This window comes from Protopterus annectens, chromosome 12.part0, assembly GCF_019279795.1.
Source record: "Protopterus annectens isolate FY-2018-M chromosome 12.part0, PAN1.0, whole genome shotgun sequence".
Lineage (NCBI taxonomy): Eukaryota > Metazoa > Chordata > Ceratodontiformes > Protopteridae > Protopterus > Protopterus annectens.
The window spans coordinates 289,964,623-289,990,772 of NC_056746.1; the positions used below are offsets into that span (position 1 = coordinate 289,964,623).

A 26,150-nucleotide genomic window follows, 5' to 3' on the forward strand; every position below is an offset into this window, starting at 1 on the left:
TTGATTAAATCAGCATTGGCCACGAAGCCTTGTCCTTTCTGGGCACCAAGAACAGTCTTGAGTAAAAACCTTGTCCTTTTTCCTGTTCTGGTACTGGCTGAATGGCCCCCATATCCATGAGGGACGCAACCTGTTTCTAAAGGCCTGTGCTGAGGGAGAAGGAGGAAATCCCTGAGCCTCTTTTTTGATTCTGAGAAATCTTGACTCTCCCAGTGAAAGTGCTCCCTCAAAGTATGCAAGGTTTCTCCAAATGAATAATCCTCAGGAGGTGATGCAGATGGTATAGACTCCTCTGCATCAGAATCCTCACAGGGAGGTATAGATAATTACTGATCAGAAGAGGAATCAGAAGAAATAGAAACCTGATCTGAAGATTCATAATCAGCGTCTTGCCTAGGCCTATTATCTGGAGGGGGATGGGAACCCCTGATCAAGGTAATAAGGTCTTCAGCCATTTTGAAGATCTGTTTTTTAGGCATAGAGGCCTGTGCAAGTGGCTCATGTGTCTGTTTTTTAGTTTTAGAAGTTGCTTTTGTCTTTGGTTTTGCAGCTGTCGTCGGTTTGACAAAGATGTTGAGGCCTGAATACACCCTCAGAAGCCAGTGCCTGCTCAGCGGCTCCGGACCCATCCGAGGGAGATACATCCATGGGTCCAATACTTTGAGTACCTCACAGCATGCCGGACTCCACATGGGTGTCAGTAGGGGCCTGCGACTCTAAAGTAGCGGGTATCAAGGGGCTGCGAAAGCGCCTGAGTACCGGTGAACCTGTGACTGGCTTAGGAGAAGCTTCATCATCAGTTTTGGACCTCGACTGTCTCTCTGTCCTTTTCTTTGCGTTTTTTATATACTCCGGCAGTATGATTGCTATCCGACGACATTTCTGGGTAGTTAAATCTGTTTCCAAAATACTTTCAGGCAAAAAATATACAGACGCTTAACAGTGTGCTGGTTAAATCTAACACAAACAGACAGCCAAGCACGTTGTTATCAGAATAAAGTATAAATGGAAATCCTTATGAGGCATTTGCTTCCCACAAGAAGTACAGCTATTAACTTTTTCTGACATCGACATGGAGCTAGAAAAAAGTTTCCTAAGGGGTACTTGGCTTTAGTTTAGACTTCAGTTCTGAAACTCTAATTCAAATAATTTCAGTTGTCGGCCGACCGGCACTTGCGAAATGCTTCTGCTTCAGGCAACGCACCGCAAGAAAGACTAAAGAAAATGGCATCGGCTGCTTGTTTTATACCCCTGATGACCTGACGTCATGGAAGAGGAGACAGCAACCGACGCAGGACCCAAGACTTTGGAATAAAGGACAACTGAGGGCAGCCTGCCAGCAGATTACCCAAATGTAATGACTGCAACCGTGAAACACGAAGAACATCTGTTGAAGGGTGAGCGAGCATCGTGAATTTGGGAATCATCAGAAAAGTGTTTAGAATAGGCAAATCCAGAATAGGGTGCCAGGTGCCCCCTTTCCTGGGTACCAGAAAGTCTTGAATAAAAACCTAGGCCTGCCTGATTTGTAGGAACTGGCTCTACAGCCCCATAGTCAATAGAGAAGAAATTTGAATTTTTACCTCTGCCCTGAGAGTTCTGGGTAAGTCTCGGTACCCTTGGAGAATGGGGAAGGTGTGAAAATAAAACCTGTAACCTTAGTTTACTATATTGAGCACCCATTTGTCGTCGGTGATGAAGACCATACCTCTGCGAACCTGACTAACCTTCCCCCCAAAGGAAACCCAGGGCCCGCAGAGGTAGGTACAAGAAGGCCAGAGTCATTGAGAATGTTTGCTTTTGGAAGCTGGCTTAGAATTCCCCAATTTAGCAGAAGAAGGCCATTGTTTAGCCCTTTGAGGGGCAGAACCCTGCTCTCTGGAAGATCTGAAATCCCTAGGCCTAGAGTGACCCTGCTTGCCAGGATCAGGGAAAGACCAATCCTTGGAAGGATAATGCCTACTAAATCAAGAAGGCTGAACCTGAAGGAAATAATTTACAGCTTGCATAGCTTTCACCTTATCCTCCAACCTTTTCAGTACCTCCTCAGCCTTATTACCAAAAAGATTTTCTTTGTGCAAAGGAACACCCAGCTATTTAGATTTAACAGGTACAGAAAGAGGCTGCTCCCTGAACCAAGCATGCCTTCTAATAATGGAACCAGTGGCTGCTGCTCTGCAGGAAGCCTCCAAAGTGTGAAAGCTACAATGAAGTGAACGCTTATTAACTAAAGTGGCAGAATTCATTAAGTCTTGTAATTCTTCGTTCTCCGACAGAAGGAATATTCCCAAGTTTAGTCTTAATAGCCTCCAAAGTATGCTGCTGATACTTAAGCATGTGAAAAAGACAATTTACGGATCTAATGGCAAAAGTTGCAAAGGTATAGGCTTTTTTACCCCACCTGTCCAAGGTCCTAGACTCCTTATCAGAAGGTACAGGGCTTTTAGCAGTAGTAGCCTTAACACCCTTGAGGCCTTCAGAAATAATCCCAGGATCAGCAGAAGGGTTTTTAAAAAGGAATTGATGAATCAGAAACCCTTTAATACCGATCAGGTTTTCTGGGGGCAAGAGTTAAAGAATTTTCCATGAAAACATCATCCACCACTTCCAACACTGGAGGTATATAGCCAGAGGCTTATGCTGTGGCAAATCCACAAATTCCCTGAATCTTTTCTCAAACTGAGGAAAACCCTGACATTCCCATTTAAAGTGCTCTCTAAGAGTATTCAAAGTATCCCCAAAGGAAAAATCTTCTGGAGGGGAGGCAGAAGGGATAGAGTCCTCAGCATCAGAATCCTCAAAGCCAGAAAAAAGTTGAGAATTTCCTTCTTCACCAGCATATATACTGGAAATCTCAGAAACTGAGACAGAGAAAACATCAGGAGATAATTCCCTAGCCATCTTGGAAAGTGTGGGGGGGAGGGGGGTGAGAACCCCTATCAGGGAAAGAAGATCACCACCCATCTTTAACAAATGGGACTGAGGCACAGGAGGGGAGGCTGATGCCTGCTTGTGAGTAGGTTAGCGGCTGGAAGGTTTACTAGCAATCTGGAGGGACTCGGGAGGCCAAGCAACTACAGAAGTCTGAACTAAGGTAGTCTGTCTGGTTCTGGTTGATGTCGAAAAGAAGAGGCATCAGAAGCCATGCCTGCAAAGCGGCTCCATACCCATCTGAGGCAGCGACAGGCGGAGGGTCTGAACACAAAATAGCCTGCGGCATGGAGGACTTCGTAAAGGTCTTGGCAGAGGCCTGTGGCTGAAAACCTGCGGACTGCAGGGGCTGCGAAAGCGCCTCACTGACTAGAGCTGTGCTGACGACCAATATCACTGGTGCATCATCAGCAGATTTAACCCTAGGCCTGTCGCGGTCCTTGTCTGAGTTTCCTAGGTATATCCAACATTGGGAGACCAGAAGACACCATACCGACGAACTTAGGCCAGATTCCGAAATGCTTATACAAAATCTTAGTGCTACGGCGTATGGTACGCGGGTTTAAGGAAGCACAGAGATCGCAGTTAGGGACGTCGTGCTCAAGGCCCAAACAAGTTATACATTAGGAATGGAAATCACGGTGCGGAGTCTGTTTTCCCACACGCAAGACAGTTATAAACTTTATCTGACATTCATTAAAGTAAGAAAAGAGGATCCCCAACGGGGTACTTATCAGAAGGATTCTTCAATTTGTTAGTCAGAAAGCAAAAAGGTAAACGGCCGACCGGCACTAATGCAAATTGCATCTGCTTCAGGGTCCACAGCAAGAAAGACTGAGGAAATGGCGTTGGCTGCCTCCCTTTATACCCAACGTTCTGACATCAGTTTTACAACCAACGGCAGCCACCTTCATATACCAAGGACTCTGGTATTCGGGCCGACTGAGGGCTACTGGGAGCCGGATAACCCATATGTGAGGACTGCAACAGTGAAACACGAAGAACATTGGGCATTCAGACTGATGATCAAGAGATGGTGTTAGGACTGGTGGCAAAGAAGTTCTGGGGATGGTACATCAGGATTTCACCTTTATGCCCTACACTATGCAAGGAGCATGTGTGGGATTGTACAGCATAACTTCAAGCAACCTAAAGGCTTTGGTATACTAGAAAAATGTCAGGCCGGCCTTGACAGATGATCCCTAGTGTAATGAACACTAGAACAGTAAACTGGAAGGACACTGATGGTTTTAAGACAACAGGTTTGGTATGTGCACATACTATAAGATCACACACTTTAGGTAAACAAACCTGATTCAGGACTCCGAATATATACCCAAATGGAATCACATGACAGACAGTGTCAGACAAGTTTACAATCACATGTGGGAATATTATGGATAGATGCAGGAATGGAATACCAGTCTGGTGGACCCCAGCCATAAACAAACTCTACAACAAAAGGAGGAAGCTACTACAAGATAGAGCAAAATCCTTAAAAGGTAAGACACCCTTGATCACTATAAGTAAAAAACTAAGAGCTCTCATAAAATCATCCAAAGCAAATTTCGAGAGAAAAATAGCTAAAGACTCAAAAGACAATCATAAGGCCTTCTTTAGCTATGTTAGAAACCTGGGAGGAAACTCCCAGATATGCTCAGAGCTAGTTCAAAATGATGTGAAGATTACTGATCCTACAGACATTGCCAACATACTGGCTGACCGGTTCAGTGCAAACTTCTCCTCCCCAAAAGGAGAGATATCTATGCCAAAAGATTGTAGACAACCAAACATCTCCAGCGCCTAAGTGAGAACTGCTCTCTCCAAAGCAAAAACACAGCATCCATGGGACCTGATGGTGTCCCCCCGGCTGTGTGCTCCATGAACTCAATGAGGAATTAAACCCACAGCTAGGACAGCTGTTTAATCAAAGTCTTACCTCTGGATACGCACTCCAGGAGTGGCGCACTGCAACTGTGGTACCACTTCACAAAGGCGGTGCCTCCACCGACCCTGGAAATTACCGGCCCATTAGCTTGACAATCCTTATCTGCAAAGCCATGGAGAGGATCATAATGGACCTCATAAATAAAGACATAGGGAATTTGCAGACTTTGGATCCAACCCAGTTTGGCTTTGTCAAAGGCAGATCATGCCTTTAAACTTGGTTGACTTTTTCAAACAGTCACCAAAGCCATTGATGAGGGAAAGGCAGTCCATACAGCCTACCTCGATCTGGCTAAGGCCTTCGATACAATACCCCACTGGTATCATTGAAAAACTCATCAGCTTAAATGTCAACCCATACATCACAAGATGGGTTGCAAACTGGCTGAGTGACAGAACCCACAGGGTCAGAGTTGCTGGCGCCATGTCAGACTCAAAGCCTGTCACAAGTGGTGTCCCACAGGGCTCAGTCCTGGGCCCACTCTTGTTTGGCATCTACTTTTCCAAGTACAAGCAAACACAGGAGGGTTATGGCTGACAAAGTTTGCAGATGACTGCAAACTGGGCCATAGTAGAAAACACATCTGACACAGATATCCTTCAGAAGGGTCTCACAGAAATGGATAACTGGTGCCAGAGCCACGCCTAAAGTTAAATGCCAAAAATGCATAGTCATACCCTTCGAAAAACAAGGTTACCCTAGCTACCAAATAGGTGGCAATCCACTGAGCACAGAAGAAGTTATCAGGGACCTGGGGACCCAGGTTGATAGTAGTCTGTCATTCGACACCCATGTAGCTAAAGTAGTTAGGAAGACCTTCTACATTGCCCACCTTATCATGAAGGATTCTCATCTAGATCAAGGGAGGTCATAGTCTCCCTTTACTCATCACTCATCAGACCAATGATCGAGTACAATGCCCCATTCGGAATGTATCTGACCCGACACTTGCAGCAGCTGGAGAGGCCACAAAAGTTCCTCACCAAAAGGATAAAGGGTCTCAAAATCTGTCCTATGCTGCCCGACTGAAAGAAATCCAGCTCTATTCAGTCGCACGCTTGCTCAGAGGTGACCTTTGCCTAACATACAAGGCCATGTCAAACCCAGATTTGATGAATATGCTTCACCTCAAAAAATCTAGATCCATCAGAGCCACAAGGGCGGGAGACTTAAACCTTGACACGGCTATTAATAGGACGTGCTGGAGGGATAGATTCATCACCCAAAGACTCCCTATGCTGTGGAACAAAATCCCGGTACATGTGAGGCAGAGCACCTCGCTGGCCTTGTTCAAGAGAAATCTTGACCAATGGATGGGAGATCGCAGATATACCCCAGGGATTACCTCAGTGTCACTGCTCAACAGAGGCACAGCAAAATAATGGGTATAGTTCCCCATACTAAAGGGGTGGCGTAAGCCACTAAACGATGGGCTAGGCTTGTAAATGCCCTCGAGCAGATAGCCTAGTATGAACCTATGAACAGCATTACGGATTTATAAATATTAAGTATGCCACCTTCTTCTTTCGGCTTTTCCTGGTTCGGGGTCGTCACAGCGGATCATCTGTCCGCTCATGATTGGCAGTGGAGTTTTACGGTGTCAAGTTGCCAGCCCGGCACCCAACCTTCCACAGAAGGCGCACACACAGACACACGGACACACACACCTAGGGCCAACAGAGTATCCAATCCACCTACAGCACGTCTTTGGGTGCTCCGGTTTCCTCCCACATCCCAGAGGAAACCTATGCGACCACAGGGAGGACATGCAGACTCTGCACAGAAAGCACCCCAGCCAAGGATCAAACCAGGGAACCGCTTGCTGTGAGGTAACAAACGCTAACCGCTGCACCACTGTGGCCGCCCACAAACAGACCACCACCAATAAGTTATATTCTATATAGTGACAAGACATGCCATTTTTGCCATACCCTTCTGCACCCAAATATCCTAGACTTCCAGCAATCTAATCCCACCCTTCCTATTTTGGCCACTCCCACCACCTTACACACTCTTAAATCCTCACACTCATACTCTCTAGTTACATTCCCCCACTTAATATTACCTCCCTTTCCTCTTCTCAAATCACACAACCTCCTACCCATCTTATTCCTTGTACTTCATTATGGTCCTCCTCCACCTCAACCTCCCTCTTTTCTCATCCCATCTTATTTCACTTCTTATCACACTCAACTTAACATTCATTGTAATTCCCATACATTGTCTTAGTCTTCTAATACCACCTCTCACTACTCCTCTCCTATATCTTCCACTCTTCTACTGCACTGAACACACACTCCCTAAATTCAAACTCCTTCCAAAAAACATTCCTCATCATAAAAACAAACTGAATTTCCTCCTTCCTTACCCCAGCTTTGCAACACACTCAGACTCTCTGGTGACATTCATCACAACCCAGGTCCCCACAACAACTTACCTACTCCCACCAACTCTACCTACTCATTATTGCAACTACCAATCTCCAATGTCAAACATCTCTCCTTCTATTCCATTAATATCCATAACATTCTTAACAAGTCAACAGAATTTCACTCTTGGATTTCTCATCACTCCCCTAGCATTATTTCTCATAGAAACTTGGTTGAAACCACACAATACAGACAATGAATTTATTCCCCCTGGTTACAACATCTTACGCCAGGATATAATGCATAAGAAAGGTGGAGGTGTAGCCATTATGTACTCTGACCTCCTAACCTTATCCCCCTAACCAACCCTCCACCCTCTTTTCACCCAGCTGAATCACTGCTAATTGCAAACTACATAACTATAAAACCTTAAATACAGCATCTATCTATATACCACCTGGAGACAACATATCCATACTAGAACAGATTATTTTCACTGGATGGCTGACACTATATACCTAATGAAACTATCATTCTAGGTTACGTCAATATTAACTGGCTTGCCCTCACCTCTGACTCCCCAACCACAAGTATTCACCTATATGGCTATACTCAGCTTATCTACTCTCCCAACTTTCTTGACTAACTCCAATTCTACCTTGGACTGGATTCTTGTTTTCCATCCTCACCTCCATCATCATCCTGAATCCCTTCCAAATACAATTAGTGATTATTCTCCTATTAGAGTCCAAAGATTCTCCCCCACTTCACTAGACCCCATAAACTTAAAGTTTGCCAAAAGTTAACCAACTTCTCCACATAACTGTTAATAACTATCTTGCTGCTATTGCCTGGTCCTTTCTTTCTAAAGTCCCAATGGCTCTGCCCCTGCTCTAATCCTGACTAATACTAAAACTCTCCTGGCCCACTAAAGTCCCTACATAACCCACTAACCTAAGGTCTCAACTAATTCTAATGCTAGTTCATTATAGGTATTGTACTTCTTTTAAACAATTGTATAACATATATGTCTGATTCCTCTTTGAATGTAATAACTATAACTCTATCCTTGAATGTTATGTTTAACTACCTCTTTATTGTGGAGCTTTTCTCCCCGGGCCTCTACTGAAAATGGACATGTATCCAGCTAGACTAGCCCGGTCAACAAATGTAAAATAAAAATAAATAAAAAATTCTCACCTGCCTCTTAATGAAGCTGTTCACCAATTCAGCTCCATCTTCTTAAACACACTAAACTCTCTAGTCCCTTCCAGAACTGTTAAGAGTCCAATCATGCTGTTCACCTTGGCTCACTTAAGTCAACCCAGTCCCTCATGCAAGAGAGATTCTGCATGGAAACTCTAGATAAAAAACAAATCTCACACACACACACACACACACTACCAAAAATATACTGGACTCTGTGATCTGGTCAAAAAACATATCAACACTGACAAAAAGACTTAAACCCAGCACCTCTTACCACACAACCTAGAAATCCCAAAAAATTCTGGAATACAATTAACCATATTCTCCACCCCAGTAACCTCTCAACTCCAAATCCCTGCCCTAATAATTCACCACTAGAAACTGCTTCCATCTTCAATAACCACTTTATTGACACCATTAGCAAACTTGTGCCAACTGCCAACTCTACCTTTCCCTCCTCTCCCACCACACACCCCTTCTAAACAGCTCCCCTTTCTCACTTAGTCCCATCCCCAGTAGCCACATTAAAAATCTTCTTCTCAAACTTAAACCATGCTCCCCTTCAGTCGACAACTTGCCATCACTCTTCCTGAAGACTGCTGCTAACTCTATACCTTACCTGCTTCTGCATCCTCACTAACTACTATCTGTGAATCCACTGTCCCAACCATCTGGAAGAACTTCTACACCATACCTATCCACAAAGGTGGAAACTCTGTTGCATTCTCTATCGCCCAATTGCCATTCTCTCTCCACTCTCTAAATTCCTTGAGCATTGCGTCCACAAACAAATCTGGTCTTATTCCCTGCTAAAAAAAAAAACCTTATCACCCCTACCAAACATGGATTTTCACCCCCACAGCACAGCTTCTGCTCTCATTTCCTTCACTAACTCCATCTCCCTAGCCAGAGACAATAAACTAATATCCTGCCTCTTCTTAGACCTCTCTAAAGCCTTTGACACTCTAATTCCATCCTGCTATCTCAACTAAACCACTCTCCTGCTACTATTTCTCAGTTTACTAGCTACCTCACTAACAGACACCAATTTGTCAAATGGATCTTGGCTCTATTTTCCTTACTCCCCATAAAACTGGTGTCCCAACAAGGCTCTATTCTAGGCCCCCTGCTTTTTAACATTTTTACTAACCAGCTCCACATATCTTGTCCTCCGTCATCTCTCATCCAGTATGCCGATTCCACTATCATCACTATTGCTGATAACCCCTCTGACCTGCTCACCCGTACTCAAACCTCTCAACTTCACAGAAACTTGGTTTACTAACAAAAAACTCATACCTTCATCCTAAAAAGGCTATACTCCTCCTATACCTACCCAAATCACTCTACCATTTGAAATTCTTTTTCTCCATCTCTTCTCTTAACGGCACATTAACTTCAACAGAACCTCACACAAAGCTCCTTGGTGTAATCATCGGTTACTAACTTAAATTTGACCTCCATGTACACAACTGTATAAAGAAAACCCACCAAAAGCTTGGCCTACTTTACAGAAACCAAAGGTTTCTCACCCCTAACTCCAGAAACTCTCTTGCCCAGGCTTATCTTTTTCCTAATATTTTATACTGCTCTCAAAACCTTACTAAACTGACATTCCTCTCTCCTATCCAAACTTGAAACTACATATAACAAAGTTGCCAGATTTGCAGCCAACATCCCACCAAAATCACATCACTGTCATTCACTCCAAAATCTCAGTTGGCTAGAATTTCCTAACCAACTCATACTCTCAACCTCTCATAATCCAGTCTATTCTAAACAAGCCTTCCTCTTGCTCTAGCATTTCCTCTCTGGTCTCCCTTTATAACCCACCTCGTTCCCTCAGAAGTTCTGACCAAGGCCTACTACAGATCCTTAAACCTAAAAAATCGCTTGGGCAAAATCTCTACAGCCATCTTCCGGCTCTGTCTTGAAATAAGCTTCCCTTGGCCCTCAGAAATATTACTCATACACAAATTTTAGGCAAATCGTAGAAACCACCTATACAGCACCTAGAGACGTCACTGCAACCATCCCACCTAAAAAATTAATCCCCTACCTCTCTCCCCCTTAATTTACCTTGCTCCAATTCCTTTCCTTTTAGTTTCCTTCCTACATAAATACTAACTATCCCTACCTCCCATTTACCTTATGTTACTCTACTTCCTTTTTTTTTACCCCTCTAATTTACTCTCCCTAATAACTCGATACTTACTTCATGTATACCTACTCTTCTACTGCTCTCAATATCCCTCTAATTAAATGTCCCCTGTATTCTTACACTAACTTTTTATATATATATATATATATATATATATATATATATATATATATATATATATATATATACACGTTCTCTACCTATTCTCTTCCCCTCACACTTCTGCTTGTCAGCTAACTTCTAGGTCTCTCATACTAGACCACCACCAACAATTTTTCTACATCTTTACAACCTTGCTTGGACCAAATGCTCTTCTATACTCACTTATAATACCTCACTCACTGACATTTCTTCTTGCACTACATTTGGTTGTCTACCTTATCTTCTCTGATTAAATCCTTTTCTACATATTTCAATTAAATTTAAACTCGTATTATAAGTACTGCAAATATGTTCACTGTACTATTATTCTCTCACTTGCACAATTCATCATTTGAATTTTTATTTATATTTTGTAATGTTAAGCTGTGGATCACTACTTGGAACTGTGAATTTTTATATGTAAAACGTGTCCTCTGATTCTAATTACGTGTATAATTTGTACTGTAGAGCTTTTCTCCCCAGGCATCCGCTGAAAAAGGAAGCAAGCTCAGATGGTCCAAGCCGGTCAACAAATGTCAAATAAATATAAGGCAATATTAAATTCCTGAAAACACAGTAAAACATTAAAATAGCAAGGCAGGAATGATTAAATACTGATCTTAATGGAAGGAAATATGCCTTATCCCTAAATGTGTAACTAAATAGTCAAAATTTAAAATTTTTGTATGGTAAGACTTACATAAATAACTCTGCAGATACCAAAGTTTAATACAATACGACACTCAGCTTACATACCAGTAATATGGCCATTGTGCTCCTTCAGTTCATGTGCTTTCACCCACTGGTTACCACTTTTCTTGAAGATGTGAACTTCATGATTATTTGGGCTGATTGCAATCTCTGTAAGACAAGATAAAGATTAAAATTATTACACAGACAAAAAAGGCAACAACACAAAGACCTTTTTAAAAAAATTCCTGCCACTATCACCCAAGTTCTGCACTTACCACAAAAACGCTGAGGTAGAAAAGAAGGAAACAGGCAGGCCAGAGAAAGTAAAGATAAAACTAAAGGTAGGGGATGGAAGGAAGATAAGTTACCAAACGTAAACACTTTTCTTACACATCTATTATGGTAACTGCATAGCATTCAGATCTTGAGAGAGGTCTGCTTTAATAAAAACAGGACAAGCAAACAAATCTCATTGGCAGCCAATGGGAGCAAAGTTTTGAGAAAGTCCAGCTGTGTACAAATACTATAAAGGTAGATGTTAAAGTGTATTCACTGTTACAATCATCACATTTGGGTTATCCTGCCAGGGGTAGCCCTCAGTCATCCTGAATAACAGAGGCCTAGTATTTTAGCGTCGGTTGCTCTCGCTCCAGGACTGACGTCAGGTTGCAAGTGATATAAAATCAGGCAACTGACGCCATTACAACAGTTTTTCTTGCCCTGTCAGGAGCCCCCAGACAGTGAGCTAGGTTATGGTGGAAGAACACCACCAGCAGAAATTAAATACCAAAAATTCCCTGTAAGGAGAGAAGGAGAGAGAGAGAGAGAGAGAGACATGGAGGATGGACAGGGGGACCAGGACTGCAACAGTGAATATACTCTAACATCTACATTTATGGTAAGTGTAAGCAACGGTACTACATTCTTCGTGGTTCACTGTTGCAGTCATCACATTTGGGTTGATTTCCAAAGCTGAAAAAAAAGAGTGGAGGCAATCAAGAAGGCTGGGGGTTAGCTAGGATGCCCTGCAAGACTGCAGTGGCAAAGCCTGCCCTGGATTTGGAGAAGATGGCAGTTGGTAATGCTTGGTGAAGGTATGAACAGATAGATGTCCATGTTGCAGCCTCCAGGATGCCCTTGGCAGGGACCCCTCTGAGAAAAGCTGCAGAGGTGAAGGTTGCCCTTGTGGAATGCTTCCTGATCCCCTTTGGAGGAGATTTCCCATGCTGTTTGTAGCAGAAATGGATGCAGTGTGCTATCCATTTGGAGATGGTTTGTTTGGATATGGCCCTGCCCTCCTCCCCTGCTGCAAAGCTGACCAACAATTGATCAGTTTTTCTAAAAGATTTGGTCCTGTCCAGCTAGAATCTGAGCTGTCTGTGCACATCTAGAGAGAGTGAAGAATCATTTTCCCCTTGTTTTGTGGGATAGGGAAAAAGGTGGGCAAATGAATGGATTGGTTGAGAGCCAAACTGGATGCCACTTCAGGCATGAAGGGATGAGTTAAGTCCTGAGGGAGACCCTGTCAGCATGGAAAATGATGAAGGGCTCTACAGCCATGAGTACCTGTAGCTCCGATACTCTTCTAGCTGAAGTGATAGCCATATGCAAGGCCGTCTTCCAAGAGAGGAATTGTAAGTCTGCTGAAGCTGCAGGTTCAAAGGGGGGGGGGGGGTAAAGTGAGCTTTTCCAACACAAAGTTAAGGTCCTAAGCTGGGGTACACGCTCTTCTGGGTGGCCTTAAGTTGTTAGCCCCTCTTAGGGACTGTTTGATGAGAGGGTGTGAGAAGAGAGGTGGCTCTGTGCAGTAATGAGCAGAGATGACAGAGGCATGAATTTTGATAGAAGAGAAGGATAGACCCCCGAGTAGTAGGTCTGCTAGGTAATCCAGGATGAGAGGTAGGGAGGGCTGTGCCATTCCGGCTCCCTTAGCCTGGATCCAGGCGCAAAATCTTTTCCACTTGTCAACATAGGATTTATAGTGCTGGGGCATCTGGCCTAACATATAACATCTAGGACTTTTTTGCTTAGGCTGGCAGCTTGAGGAGAAGCCAGGCTGCCAGACTGAGGGTCTGCAATTGGGGATGCATGAATTCTCCATTCCTCTGGGTCAGGAGTGTTGGGATCTGAGGTAGGTACCATGGTGGCAGGGGTGACGGGCTGTGCAGCAGTGGGTACCAGTGCTGGCATGGCCAGTCTGGGGGCAATCAGGATTGCCCTCAGTTTTTCCTCCCTTACTTTGAGTAGTACCCTTGAAATGAGTGGTAGAGGAACAAATGCATAAACCGAAAGGTTTACCCACTATAAAGGATAGAGCATCCACTTTCCAGGCCTTGCTGTGAGGTTCCCTGGTGCAGAATTTACTGAGCTGATGACTGGAGTGGGAGGCAAACAGGTCCACCTTCGGGGTGCCCTATTTCTGAGTTACAAGGGTGAAGGTTCTGTGGTCTAGCTGCCACTCACATGGGTCTAGCAGGTTTCTGCTTAAGTTGTCTGCCCAAGAGTTTAAGGAGCCTGGCAGGAATTGTGCTAGCAGGTGCACTTGCATGGCTGAGGCAGTGTGCCAAAGGGTCATGGCGAGCCTGCAGAGAGGATACAAGTGAGTCCCTCCCTGCTTGTTGATATATCACATCACTGTGGTGTTGTCCGTTTTGATCAGTAGAGGCCCTGGGGAGAGTAGGTGTCTGAAAGCTGTCAGGGCGTGCTGAACAGCTAACATCGCTTTTTGGTTGATGCGCAGATGTATTTGATTTGGGATCCAATGGCCCTGAATGCACCTGCCATCCAAGTGTGCACCCCAGGCATAGTCTGATGCGTCTGTGGTGAGGGTCTGGGCGGCATGGGGTTGTGGGAAGGGAAGTCCCTTGTTGTGGTTGCATGGTGCTGCCCACCAAAAAAAATCTTTCCTTAGACAAGGTATCATTGGTATGATAGTTTCCAGGTCTTAGAATAAACAATAAATACTGGAACCAGTCGACAACGTAACTAAACACACAGTCTGTTTCCACAAGCACAGACCCGAAACACTGACACTCCGAGAGTTGAAATAAACTCACTCTCCTTTATTAAAAACACGTTAAGCGCTTTCATCTCAAACACTTAGACTTCTTCAGAACAATGACTTACAATATCCTTAGGTTTAAATACATTTTGTCATCAATCATATAATTGATTGCAATAAACTTTTAAAGTGCCAGTGTGCCATTTCATAAAACAATTCATCTATAGGAAACCCATATTCCCTGATATATGAACATAACTTACTAAAATTCACTAAAATTCTTTCTAATTGTCTTTGTGTAACCAATACATAGTTTGTAAATGCATTTTACCTCATATATATGCAGGTGTGATTCGTCACTACCATTGATTCCCTAGACCGACCTGTCTTAACTACCTTAAATTATCCAAAATTGGCTTTACAGATGTATGATCATTCAACCCAGGCCGGGCTGATGCATTTAATTTGATTTGCCATCTTGTTTCTAACTCCCCCAATTTCTTACTAATATTTCCTCCCCTGGGATTTACTGTAGCTATATCTAATATACCAAAATAAAAAATACTACAACTGTTACTCTCTGCTAAATGTCTCCAGAGGGCATTATTAGTATCTTTTTTGTTTATTTTATAATAATGGTCATATATTCTTTCCCTAAGACTTCTGTCGGTCTTTCCCACATAATAACAAGGACAATTTGAACATTTAGCTAGGTACACTATATGCTGCGTTCTACAATTCCCTTTCCTATATAGTATCTCAGTACAATTAACATCTTCCAACTTTATGCTATTCTCTGAGATAATATACCTGCATTGATTGCAAGTGCCACATTTTGTTGTCCCTTTCACCTCTGTCTTCCTTCCGATAGTCTCGTTTTTCATTTGCAATTCATTTTTCATATTTTACCCATTCCTTGATACAAATCTGGGTGTTTCCCCAACTATTTCCATAACTCTTTTGTCCATTTTCAATATATTCCAATTATTTGAAATGATATTTTTGATATTTAAGGTCCATGGTGTATGTTGTAATATGCAAGCTCTAGTATAATCAATGTTATTCCCCCTATCATTTACTTCCGTGTTGTTCCCCTTAACTAGGGGTCCTTTCCCCAACAGGGGTATATATTTCCTACCCCATTCTCTTTCTACATAGCTGGTTACATCTTTCACTAACCATCTGGGGTATCCCCTCTGGATAAACATATCTCCTATATTTTGTAGTTCGTTTACAAAATCCTGTTGGTCTGATGTCATCCTAGCGGACCTAATGCATTGCCCCTTAATTATACTCTTTTTTGACTCGTAGGATGACAACTGGTGTATTCCAAATACCCATTACTAAAGGTCTCTTTCCTATAAATTCTAGTTTTGATTTTCCCATCTTCCACTATAATCAGTGTATCTAAATAGGCCATAGTACTAGGATCAACACTGAAAGTAAAATTCAAGTCACTACACCTCGAATTCAGATATTCCTTAAATTCATCAAGTTCTTCTCTATTACCTTTCCAGATCAATAAAATATCATCCAAAAATCGATAATAACAGGACATTTCATTAAACCACTTACTTTTAAATATATGTTCTTCTTCCCAATCATATAAATACAGGTTGGCAAAAATGGGGGCACAAACTGCCCCCATTGCCACTCCCTTCGTTTGAATATAATATTCTCCTTCACACAGGATATAATTATGTTTCAAAATCAATTCCATAAATTCCAAAATGATTTCTATCTTATCCCACGAAAAATTACTTAGTTTTTACATGCAATTTTCCAATCTAAGCAATCCATCCCCCTGTGGGATACTGGAGAACAAGTCTACCACATCTATAGTAACCAATACAGCATCTGATGTAAACATCTCATTCTTGAGCCTTCCTAGGAAGTCCCAGGAATCCCAGTAAGTTATGTTCATATATCAGGGAATATGGGTTTCCTATAGATGAATTGTTTTATGAAATGGCACACTGGCACTTTAAAAGTTTATTGCAATCAATTATATGATTGATGACAAAATGTATTTAAACCTAAGGATATTGTAGGTCATTGTTCTGAAGAAGTCTAAGTGTTTTAGATGAAAGTGCTTAACAACGTGTTTTAATAAAGGAGAGTGATTTTATTTCAACTCTTGGAGTGTCAGTGCTTCGGGTCTGTGCTTGTGGAAACAGACTGTGTGTTTGGTTACGTTGTCGACTGGTTCCAGTATTTATTGTTTATTCTAAGTGGCTGTATCAGCATGGACTAGCTAGATGAATTGCCATCAATTATTTCGCCACGGAGGGACGAGATCATGGGTATCCAGTCCGAGATGGCCATCATGAGAGGGGAATTGACCAGATTAATTGAGCTCGTAAGCCAGCCTACGTACCAAAGGAAGGGAAGTGAGCGTGTGACATCACCAGGCACGCTCAGTTTGAACGGTAATGGAGATTCAGTTCCTAACGGACAGGGTGAAGGCTGAGAGCGGAAAACCGGTACCTCTAATGGATCCCAATTTAAATCAGCAGGTCTACTGAATAAGACGGCCGGAGGGAAGGAATATGGATCGGAGGCGGATTTTAATATATCTGGGGCTAAACCTAAACGAATGCCACCTAAGAGGACTTATACAATGGGGCATAATGTCCAGCGTGCAGGTACTGTTTCTCATTTCCCCAATATGAGAAAAGACATAGCTGGCAATAATTTTTGTTTAAATAACTTTATGGAGTCCAATTTTGATTTTAATGGGGGGCATAAGTCAACTACAACACGCAACGAAAATGGTTCTGGGAACATTAATGTTACTAAGACTTTAAAAGAGTTGATGTATGACTTTGGAAAAAAACTTAAGATGTGCAAAAGTCTACAATTAGAAAATAGTTATTTAAAGAAATGTTTAGACACTAATATAGTCCCTATGGGGCTAAGATTTTTTAAATACCCCATGGGTATTGAGTTGGATAAAGAAACAATGTGTGAATGTTCAAAAATGTTTGATGGGTTTGGGTTTACCTTCATGCGATTCATTGTGGAGTGCAATGATAAAAAAATATGCATTTTAATGAATGAACTGGAATTATTAAATGAGACTATTGTGAATGATTTACTGTACAACGAATTTGAATATTGTTTGAATACTCAGTATGCCTGGGTGCAAAATCAGGTAGATAAACAATTTGAGAGAAAATGTAGGAAGTATCAAAGAGATTTGGACCAATACACTAGGGGGCATGCATACAGGTGGGAACAAAAGGAATTTAATAAAGGGAAGGTACTTTTTAAAAATGTGAAAGGTGTAAGGAAAGGGAGCATCAATGAGTACCAGGATGGTGGACACAATTTTAGGGACAATTATGACGATTTTTTAGGGTAACAGAGGGAGAAGGGAGATACTTACAACGGGCCAAACCATTGGCACCAGAGAGAAAATTTAAGTGAAGGGGAAAAAGGAGAGGGATACAAGAACCAGTATCCGGAGGTAGGAAAGAAGGGATAGTGAAGATGAATAATATCACTAGTGGATACAATCAGTTTTTTATACATAATTATACCCATTTAGAATTGAAGGAAGAGCATTTCACCCTATTTAGCAAAGGAATGAAATATGTGCCAGTCAAGAGGTTTAAAGTAGAAGATTATATCATTGATTTTAAGAAATATTTAAGGAAATTAAATCTAGCAGTGTTATTTAACAACTCAACTAAAAAAGAAAAAAAAACAATGAGTTTAAGAAAAAAAGTGTATACACCCCACCCCTAAATGTAACTTTAGGTATATATGAAAAAATGGTAGTTGAGGAGATGTATGCCTACAGCAATAAGGTAAATAAAAATAAAGTCAATTACAATTTGAATATTAAAGAGGCTACAGTATTGAGAGAGTTACAAGCTAATAAAAAGATAAGAATAATGAAACCTGACAAAGGGGGAGGGGTGGTCCTATATGACCAAGAAGAGTACAAGAACAAAATCAATGGAATTCTACTTAATTCAGGGAATTATAGTATCTCATCCTTAAATGAGGTGAACATAGGATACAATAAAATCAATTTATATTTGGAAGATCTGTTAATATATGAAAGAATCAGAGTGGACTTGTATGATTATCTCAAAGTAGAATTTCCCATTATAAGTACCATGGTAGGTATACCCAAGATCCATAAAGAATTACAGGATCCCCCGTTCCGCCAATCATTTCTGGGAATAAGTCTAAAACATTTAATTTTGGAAAAGTAGTAGATGCGTGGTTAAAACCATTATATTCTTCCATCAAGCATATCATTATAGATTCCTGGGACTTCCTAGGAAGGCTCAAGAATGAGATGTTTACATCAGATGCTGTATTGGTTACTATAGATGTGGTAGACTTGTTCTCCAGTATCCCACAGGGAGATGGATTGCTTAGATTGGAAAATTGCATGAAAAAACTAAGTAATTTTTCGTGGGATAAGATAGGACTCATTTTGGAATTTATGGAATTGATTTTGAAACATAATTATATCCTGTTTGAAGGAGAATATTATATTCAAATGAAGGGAGTGGCAATGGGGGCAGCTTGTGCCCCCATTTTTGCCAACCTGTATTTATATGATTGGGAAGAAGAACATATATTTAAAAGTAAGTGGTATAATGAAATGTCCTGTTATTATCGATTTTTGGATGATATTTTTTGATCTGGAAAGGTAATAGAGAAGAACTTGATGAATTTAAGGAATATCTGAATTCGATGTGTAGTGACTTGAATTTTACTTTCAATGTTGATCCTAGTACTATGGCCTATTTAGATACACTGATTATAGTGGAAGATGGGAAGATCAAAACTAGAATTTATAGGAAAGAGACCTTTAGTAATGGGTATTTGGACTACACCAGTTGTCATCCTACGAGCCAAAAAAAGAGTATAATTAAGGGACAATGCATTACGGCCGCTAGGATGACATCAGACCAACAGGATTTTGTAAACGAACTACAAAATATAGGAGATATGTTTATCCAGAGGGGATACCCCAGATGGTTAGTGAAAGATGTAACCAGCTATGTAGAAAGAGAATGGGGTAGGAAATATATACCCTTGTTGGGGAAAGGACCCCTAGTTAAGGGGAACAACACGGAAGTAAATGATAGGGGGGATAACATTGATTATACTAGAGCTTGCATATTACAACATGCACCATGGACCTTAAATATCAAAAATATCATTTCAAATAATTGGAATATATTGAAAATGGACAAAAGAGTTATGGAAATAGTTGGGGAAACACCCAGATTTGTATCAAGGAATGGGTATAATATGAAAAATGAATTGCAAATGAAAAAGGAGACTATCGGAAGGAAGACAGAGGTGAAAGGGACAACAAAATGTGGCATTGGCAATCAATGCAGGTATATTATCTCAGAGAATAGCATAAAGTTGGAAGATGTTAATTGTACTGAGATACTATATAGGAAAGGGAATTGTAGAACGCAGCATATAGTGTACCTAGCTAAATGTTCAAATTGTCCTTGTTATTATGTGGGAAAGACCGACAGAAGTCTTAGGGAAAGAATATATGACCATTATTATAAAATAAACAAAAAAGATACTAATAATGCCCTCTGGAGACATTTAGCAGAGAGTAACAGTTGTAGTATTTTTTATTTTGGTATATTAGATATAGCTACAGTAAATCCCAGGGGAGGAAATATTAGTAAGAAATTGGGGGAGTTAGAAACAAGATGGCAAATCAAATTAAATGCATCAACCCGGCCTGGGTTGAATGATCAGACATCTGTAAAGCCAATTTTGGATAATTTAAGGTAGTTAAGACAGGTCGGTCTAGGGAATCAATGGTAGTGACGAATCACACCCGCATATATATGAGGTAAAATGCATTTACAAACTATGTATTGAATACACAAAGACAATTAGAAAGAATTTTAGTGAATTTTAGTAAGTTATGTTCATATATCAGGGAATATGGGTTTCCTATAGATGATTTGTTTTATGAAATGGCACACTGGCACTTTAAAAGTTTATTGCAATCAATTATATGATTGATGACAAAACGTATTTAAACCTAAAGATATTGTAAGTCATTGTTCTGAAGAAGTCTAAGTGTTTTAGATGAAAGCGCTTAACAACGTGTTTTAATAAAGGAGAGTGATTTTATTTCAACTCTTGGAGTTTCCAGGTCTTGAAAGTGTTGACACCAAAGGCTTTTTAGGTACCACTGTAGTTTCCTCATATGCAGTCTGGCATATGGAATGAGTAGAATGCAGGAGGCCATGAACCCTAGATCTTGTAGGATTTTCTTTGCGGATAACTGAGTTCTGGTGGCTAGCTGACAGAAGTAGCCTGTCAGGTAGGCTTGTTTTTCTGGAGTAAGGAATGCCATCTGGGATGCTGTGTTCAGGCTTGCTCCCAGGAATACAATTTTTTTGTGTGGGGACTACTTTTGATTTCTTTTCGTTGACAGTATAACCCAGGGAGGTCAGTAGGTCCTTTACAAAGGTCAGGTGCTGTAACAGCTTTTCCTGTCTGCCTGAATCAGGCACTCGTCTAAGTAGGGGTAAATTTGAATATTTCTTTGTCTGCAAAAAGCAATGGCTGGAGCCAGGCATTTTGTGAAAACTCTGGGAGCAGTGGATAAGCCAAAGGGAAGCACAAAGAACTGAAAGTGCATAGATCCTGCCCTGAAACGTTGATATTTCCTGCAAAATTCCCCGATTGGGATGTTTAGGTAGGCCTCTTTCAGGTCTAGGGTTGTTAAGCAAGCATCCTTGGAAAGCATAGGAAGAAGCTGCTGGAGGGTGAGCATTATGTATTTTGGTAATTTTGTTTAGAATGGACAGATAGAGGATTGGGCGCCAGGTGCCCTTTTTTCTGGGTACCAGGAAGAGTCTGGAATAGAAACCTTGGCCTATCTGTTCTGCAGGAGCATGCTGTATTGCCCTCATGGAGAGCAGGAAAAGGACTTGCTTTTTTGGCCTCTGCCTACTGGTTTAGAGGAAGAGCTGGGAACCCTTTTGGGGTTGGCAGAGAGTGGAAATAAAAATTGTATCCCTGGGACACTATGTTGAGGACCAATCGGTCACTGGTAATAGAGGCCCAATTGCATGCATGGAAGGAGAGTTTTCCTCCTATGGGGCACAAGCAGGTAGGCAGAGGTAAGAGGTGGAGGTGTAAAGTCATTGTGACTTCTTACCATAAGGGATGGCTTTGCACTCCCTGTTTTTGAAGAGAAGGAACTCCATTGTTTAGATCTCTGCATTCCCTGGGGCTGCTGTCTGGGGGTGGGGTGGGGGGTCTGCTTCCCCTGGGACTGGGAAGAGCTGGCCTGGAGGGGCAATGCCTACTGAACCTCGAGGCTGGACCTGTAAAAAGTCTGTCGGCATAGATTTAGCTTTTTCTTCCATCTTTTTTTTAAGACCTCTTCTGCCTTGGTGCCAAATAAATAGTCTTTGATCAATGGTGCGTCCAATAATTTCAATTTGACATGGTCTGGCAAGGTCTGTTCTTTAAGCAAAGCATGCCTTCTAAGGACAAAACCAGTGACTGCTGCCCTGCAAGATGCTTCTAGGGTGTCAAAGCCACATTACAAGGTGTGTTCAGTAACTTGACTTCCAGAATGTATTGGCTCTTGCAATTCTTTACTTTCTGCACAAGCAGGAAAGGAAGATATTTTTTGTTTGCGGAGTTCCATGGTATGTTGCTGATATTTCAGCATGTGGAACTGACAATTTAATGCTCTGATAGCAAGAGTAGCAGAGGTGTATACTTTTTTACCCCATCTGTCTAAAGCTCGGGAATCCCTGTCTGAGGGGGTGGGATTCTTAGCTGAGGTTGCTTTAATTCTTTTAGGTCCTTTAGAGATTACCTCTGGGTCAGCAGTAGGATTTTTGAAAAGAAATTTGAGAGAGTCAGGGACTCTGTAGTACCTGTCAGGTTTCCTGGAAGCAGGAGGAAGGGTGTCAGGGAGTCAAACTGGATTCCATAAAATCATGATCCACAACATCCAGGACAGGAGGAATGGCCAAAGGTCTGTGCTAAATCTAAGAATTCCCTGAGTCACTTTTTTGACTGAGGATAGTCATGACATTCCCATTAGAAATGCTCCCTTAAGGTATGAAGGGTTTCCCCAAATGAAAAATCCTCGGGTGGAGAGGCAGAAGGAATGGATTCCTCTGCATCAGAGTCCTCATAAGCAGAGAGGGGTTGCATGAATTCATATTCAGAAGCATCAGTCTCATCTGACTCCTGTTCAGATAAAACTACTGGGGACAAGTCTCTTTCTTTCTTTTGGAAGGGGTAGCCTAGCTTCCCCTAATAAGCATAATAAGGTCTTCTGCCATTTTAAACATTTGAGACTGAGGCAAAGAAGCAGGTGCCTGACCTTGGGTCGTCGTTTATTTTGGGCGTATTTCTTACCCTGGGCCTTAGAAACTTGGTAGTTTTAGAAAGAACTGAAGACGCATAAGAAGTCTGTCTGCGTCGAGTATCTGTAGTGCCAAGTACTTCCTCAGAAGCCGGTGCCTGCTCAGCGGCTCCAGACCCATCCAAGGTAGAGACATCCGCAGGATCCTTAGTCGATATCTCAAGGCATACCAGACTCAAAGGGTCTCTGTAGCGGCCTGCGAATCCACAGAAGTGGGCATCAGGGGCTACAAAAGAACCTCACTGAGGATCAGAGAACTGACAACTAGCTTAGCGGAAGCGTCATCGGCAGTTTTGGACCTGTGTAGTCTCTGTCTTTATCCTTATGTTTTTTCAGAAAACCGGTAGTCCTTTGGCTTACCGAAATCATATCGGCATTTGAGGACTGACAGCGAAAATATCTAGCTACAATAAGGCCAGACGAGGTGTAGTTCTGGCATTGAATAAAGCACAAAAGCGACAGCGAGGGACGTCATGATCTGGGCCTAAACAGGTGACGCAGTAAGAATGGAAGTCTCTGTGTGGTATTTGCTTTCCACAGGCGAGACAATTGTTAACTTTTTCTAACATCGGTTAGAGCAAGAAAAAAGGATCCCCAACGGGGTACATAGCTTTAAAAGACTTAAAAACTTCAATTCACAAATGAAAACTCAGATAGCAGCCAACTAGCACTCACGCAAACTGCTTATGCTTTGGGCTCCTCGGCAAAAAAGACTAATGTAATAGCGTTGGGTGCCTAATTTTATTCCACTGACGACCTGACGTCAGTCCTGGAGCAACAGCAACCAACGCAGAAATACTAAACCTCTGGTATTTGGGTAGACTTTGGGCTACCCCTGGCAGGATAACTCAAATGTGATGACTGCAACAGTGAAACACGAAGAACATCAGCAGCACCAAAAAATACCTGCACCTAAAAACATTACCTAGCATATAATGATCATACACTTAAGCAAGGAAGACCAAACTGCTGCAGTACAAATGCCATCTAATTTGGTGTTACACAGATGAAAAGTCATGAAAGGAGCTGACATTCTAGTGGACTGAAGTCCCTCAGAAATGGGAGGAATTCTGATATGTTTCTCACAAAAACTACCATCTGCCCATCAGGGCATCAGTCAAGCAAAGGGTACAAATAGTTTAATGTGAACAGTGCCAAGTCATTCAGGAAGGATAAATACATCTCTGCAGACAAAACACACAGGAGGTACTTTTAAGGTACTTTCTATGGGTAGTATGCCCTGGAAAGAAGGTAAGACAATCTGCTGGTTTAAGACTGGTTTCTGCAGCAATCATTAACATGAAATATGGGACAGTTTTAAGGGACAATTTCCATGTGGAAAACCAAGTAGGCAGGCTTCACACAGAGGGCTCAAAGTCATGAGATTCTCCCAGCAGACAAACTTTAGAGAGTCATCAATGGCCAGAATTTCCAGTCAAGGCATCACATAAAAAAGTGTTGGAAGGCTAAGCTTCTCAACCATAAAGTAAGCATCAAAACAGAATTGCATGTATGCAAAAGTGAATGTTCCAGGCAAAAAGGCTTTGCTGCTTTTCCAAGATGCCAAAAAAAGACCAATTATTGGTCCAAAGGGTAGTCTGAAATGACCAAGTGGATTCCAGCAGAAAAATTACGTAACCCAAAGTTAAAACTTTGACAGATAACTGAAAACTATTAAAACAGACACAGGAAATGAATTAAAACTGTTAAGGGTTTTCTATACAGAAAAATTAGACTTTCCTACTGCAGAAATTTTAGGCAGGTTGCTATGGCAATCCAATGAGAGATACCACCAAGTCTGAAAAACCTGGACAATCGTCTATCAATGAACCTGGTGTAGACATGTTTAGGTTTCAGGACATGAAGAGCTGGAAAGACTTATCTGATGAGTGTATCAGCATTATCTTGGAAGAGCAGTCTCAAAGGTTTGTAAAAGTATGGCAGACTTAAGAGGAAAAGAACTATGTCTGGGTGAAAATGAAGCTACATCAACTTACCAGTGTGTAGCCCGGCTTCTTGAATGAAACTAATCCTTGCAGTAAATGGAAATAAAGCATTAAGGCTGCAACTTGGAATATGGAAGGCTATAGTGTCCGTCACAGTCTTCCAAATGAAAAATTTAGCAAAAAGGTTGGGGCACATTAATCTGGAGCGAGAGACAAACAGCTAAGATACAAAAGTGTTCACTGTGGAAAGATCTTCCAAGCAAGATCCACTTCTGTGGCAGCACTAAAGACACTGACTCAATCTAACAGAAAGTTTGCAAGTTCTGAATTCTGGGCAAACACCAGAGTGTGCTGGGACTGGACAATCCTCTATCAGACTTTAAAGGCCTCTTAATACAAGATCACATTTCCCCTTCTTTGAATTACAAAACTTCAGTCATACTATTGGAATGGATGGAATCAAAATACTGTCCTTGAAATGGAGCCCTCAAATGCCAAAACAAATCAAACTCTGTCTGCTTCCCATCATAATCCAAAAGCAGATACATCTGCAGTAAATGCTGTTCATGGAATTTTGGCTGGAGTAAATGCTGTTCATGGAATTTTGGCTTGAGGAGGGTTTCTTTGTCAAGTAGCTTGCCTGATCCAGCCACCAGCAGAGATGAGATGTTAAATGATATAGGATTTCAGAGACCTTTGCAGACTGTGGGTCCAGTGAAAGGAACCTTTAGGCTGTAATAGGAATTGTCTTGCTAAAAAGATGGGCTTCTATCATGAGGTCAAAAAAAGGTACAACAAACTGCTGCACTTATGGAACATCTCTCTGAAGAACTGATGAAAATGAGGAGTCTGAACCAAGCAGAGAAAGGATTCTGCAAGGTTCACTAACTCAAGGGGAACAAGTTGAGCAGGAATTCCCTTTGCTGAAGAGTATCCTAAGTTGGAGGAAGCAAAGGAGACAGCCACGCTGACATTGTTACATGCTGGCTCTTTAGTCAGAGATGGGCTGAAATTATGGATAGGTATCTGATGAAAATACTAGGGTAAATATGAGACCACAGTGAAGTAACCATAACTGGCAGTGATCAAGCCCAGTCTGGAAAGTACATTTGTGTACACTTACCATAAATGTAGATGTTCGAGTGTATTCAATGTTGCAGTCATTACATTTGGGTCGGCCTGATTAACAAAGTCTTGGGTCCTGCGTTGGTTGATGTCCCTTCTCCCATGACGTCAGGTCATCAGGGGTATAAAACATGCAGCCGACGCCATTACATCAGTTTTTCTTGCCCCAGATGTCAGGTACCCCCCTAATGGGAAGCAATGAACTATAGAAATACAATGAGA

The 26,150-nt window shown here is 41.8% G+C and overlaps 1 protein-coding gene across 3 annotated transcripts in view; it reads right to left on the bottom strand.

Moving 5' to 3' along the window:
• ARPC1A (actin related protein 2/3 complex subunit 1A) overlaps positions 1-26,150 on the bottom strand; it is a 1,267,577-nt gene that overhangs the window by 1,103,337 nt on the left and 138,090 nt on the right. For all 3 annotated transcript variants that reach the window (XM_044089354.1, XM_044089353.1, XM_044089352.1), the window contains exon 3: positions 11,516-11,620. In XM_044089354.1, the coding sequence (XP_043945289.1) occupies positions 11,516-11,620 (105 nt within the window). The remainder of the gene's footprint in view (positions 1-11,515; positions 11,621-26,150) is intronic.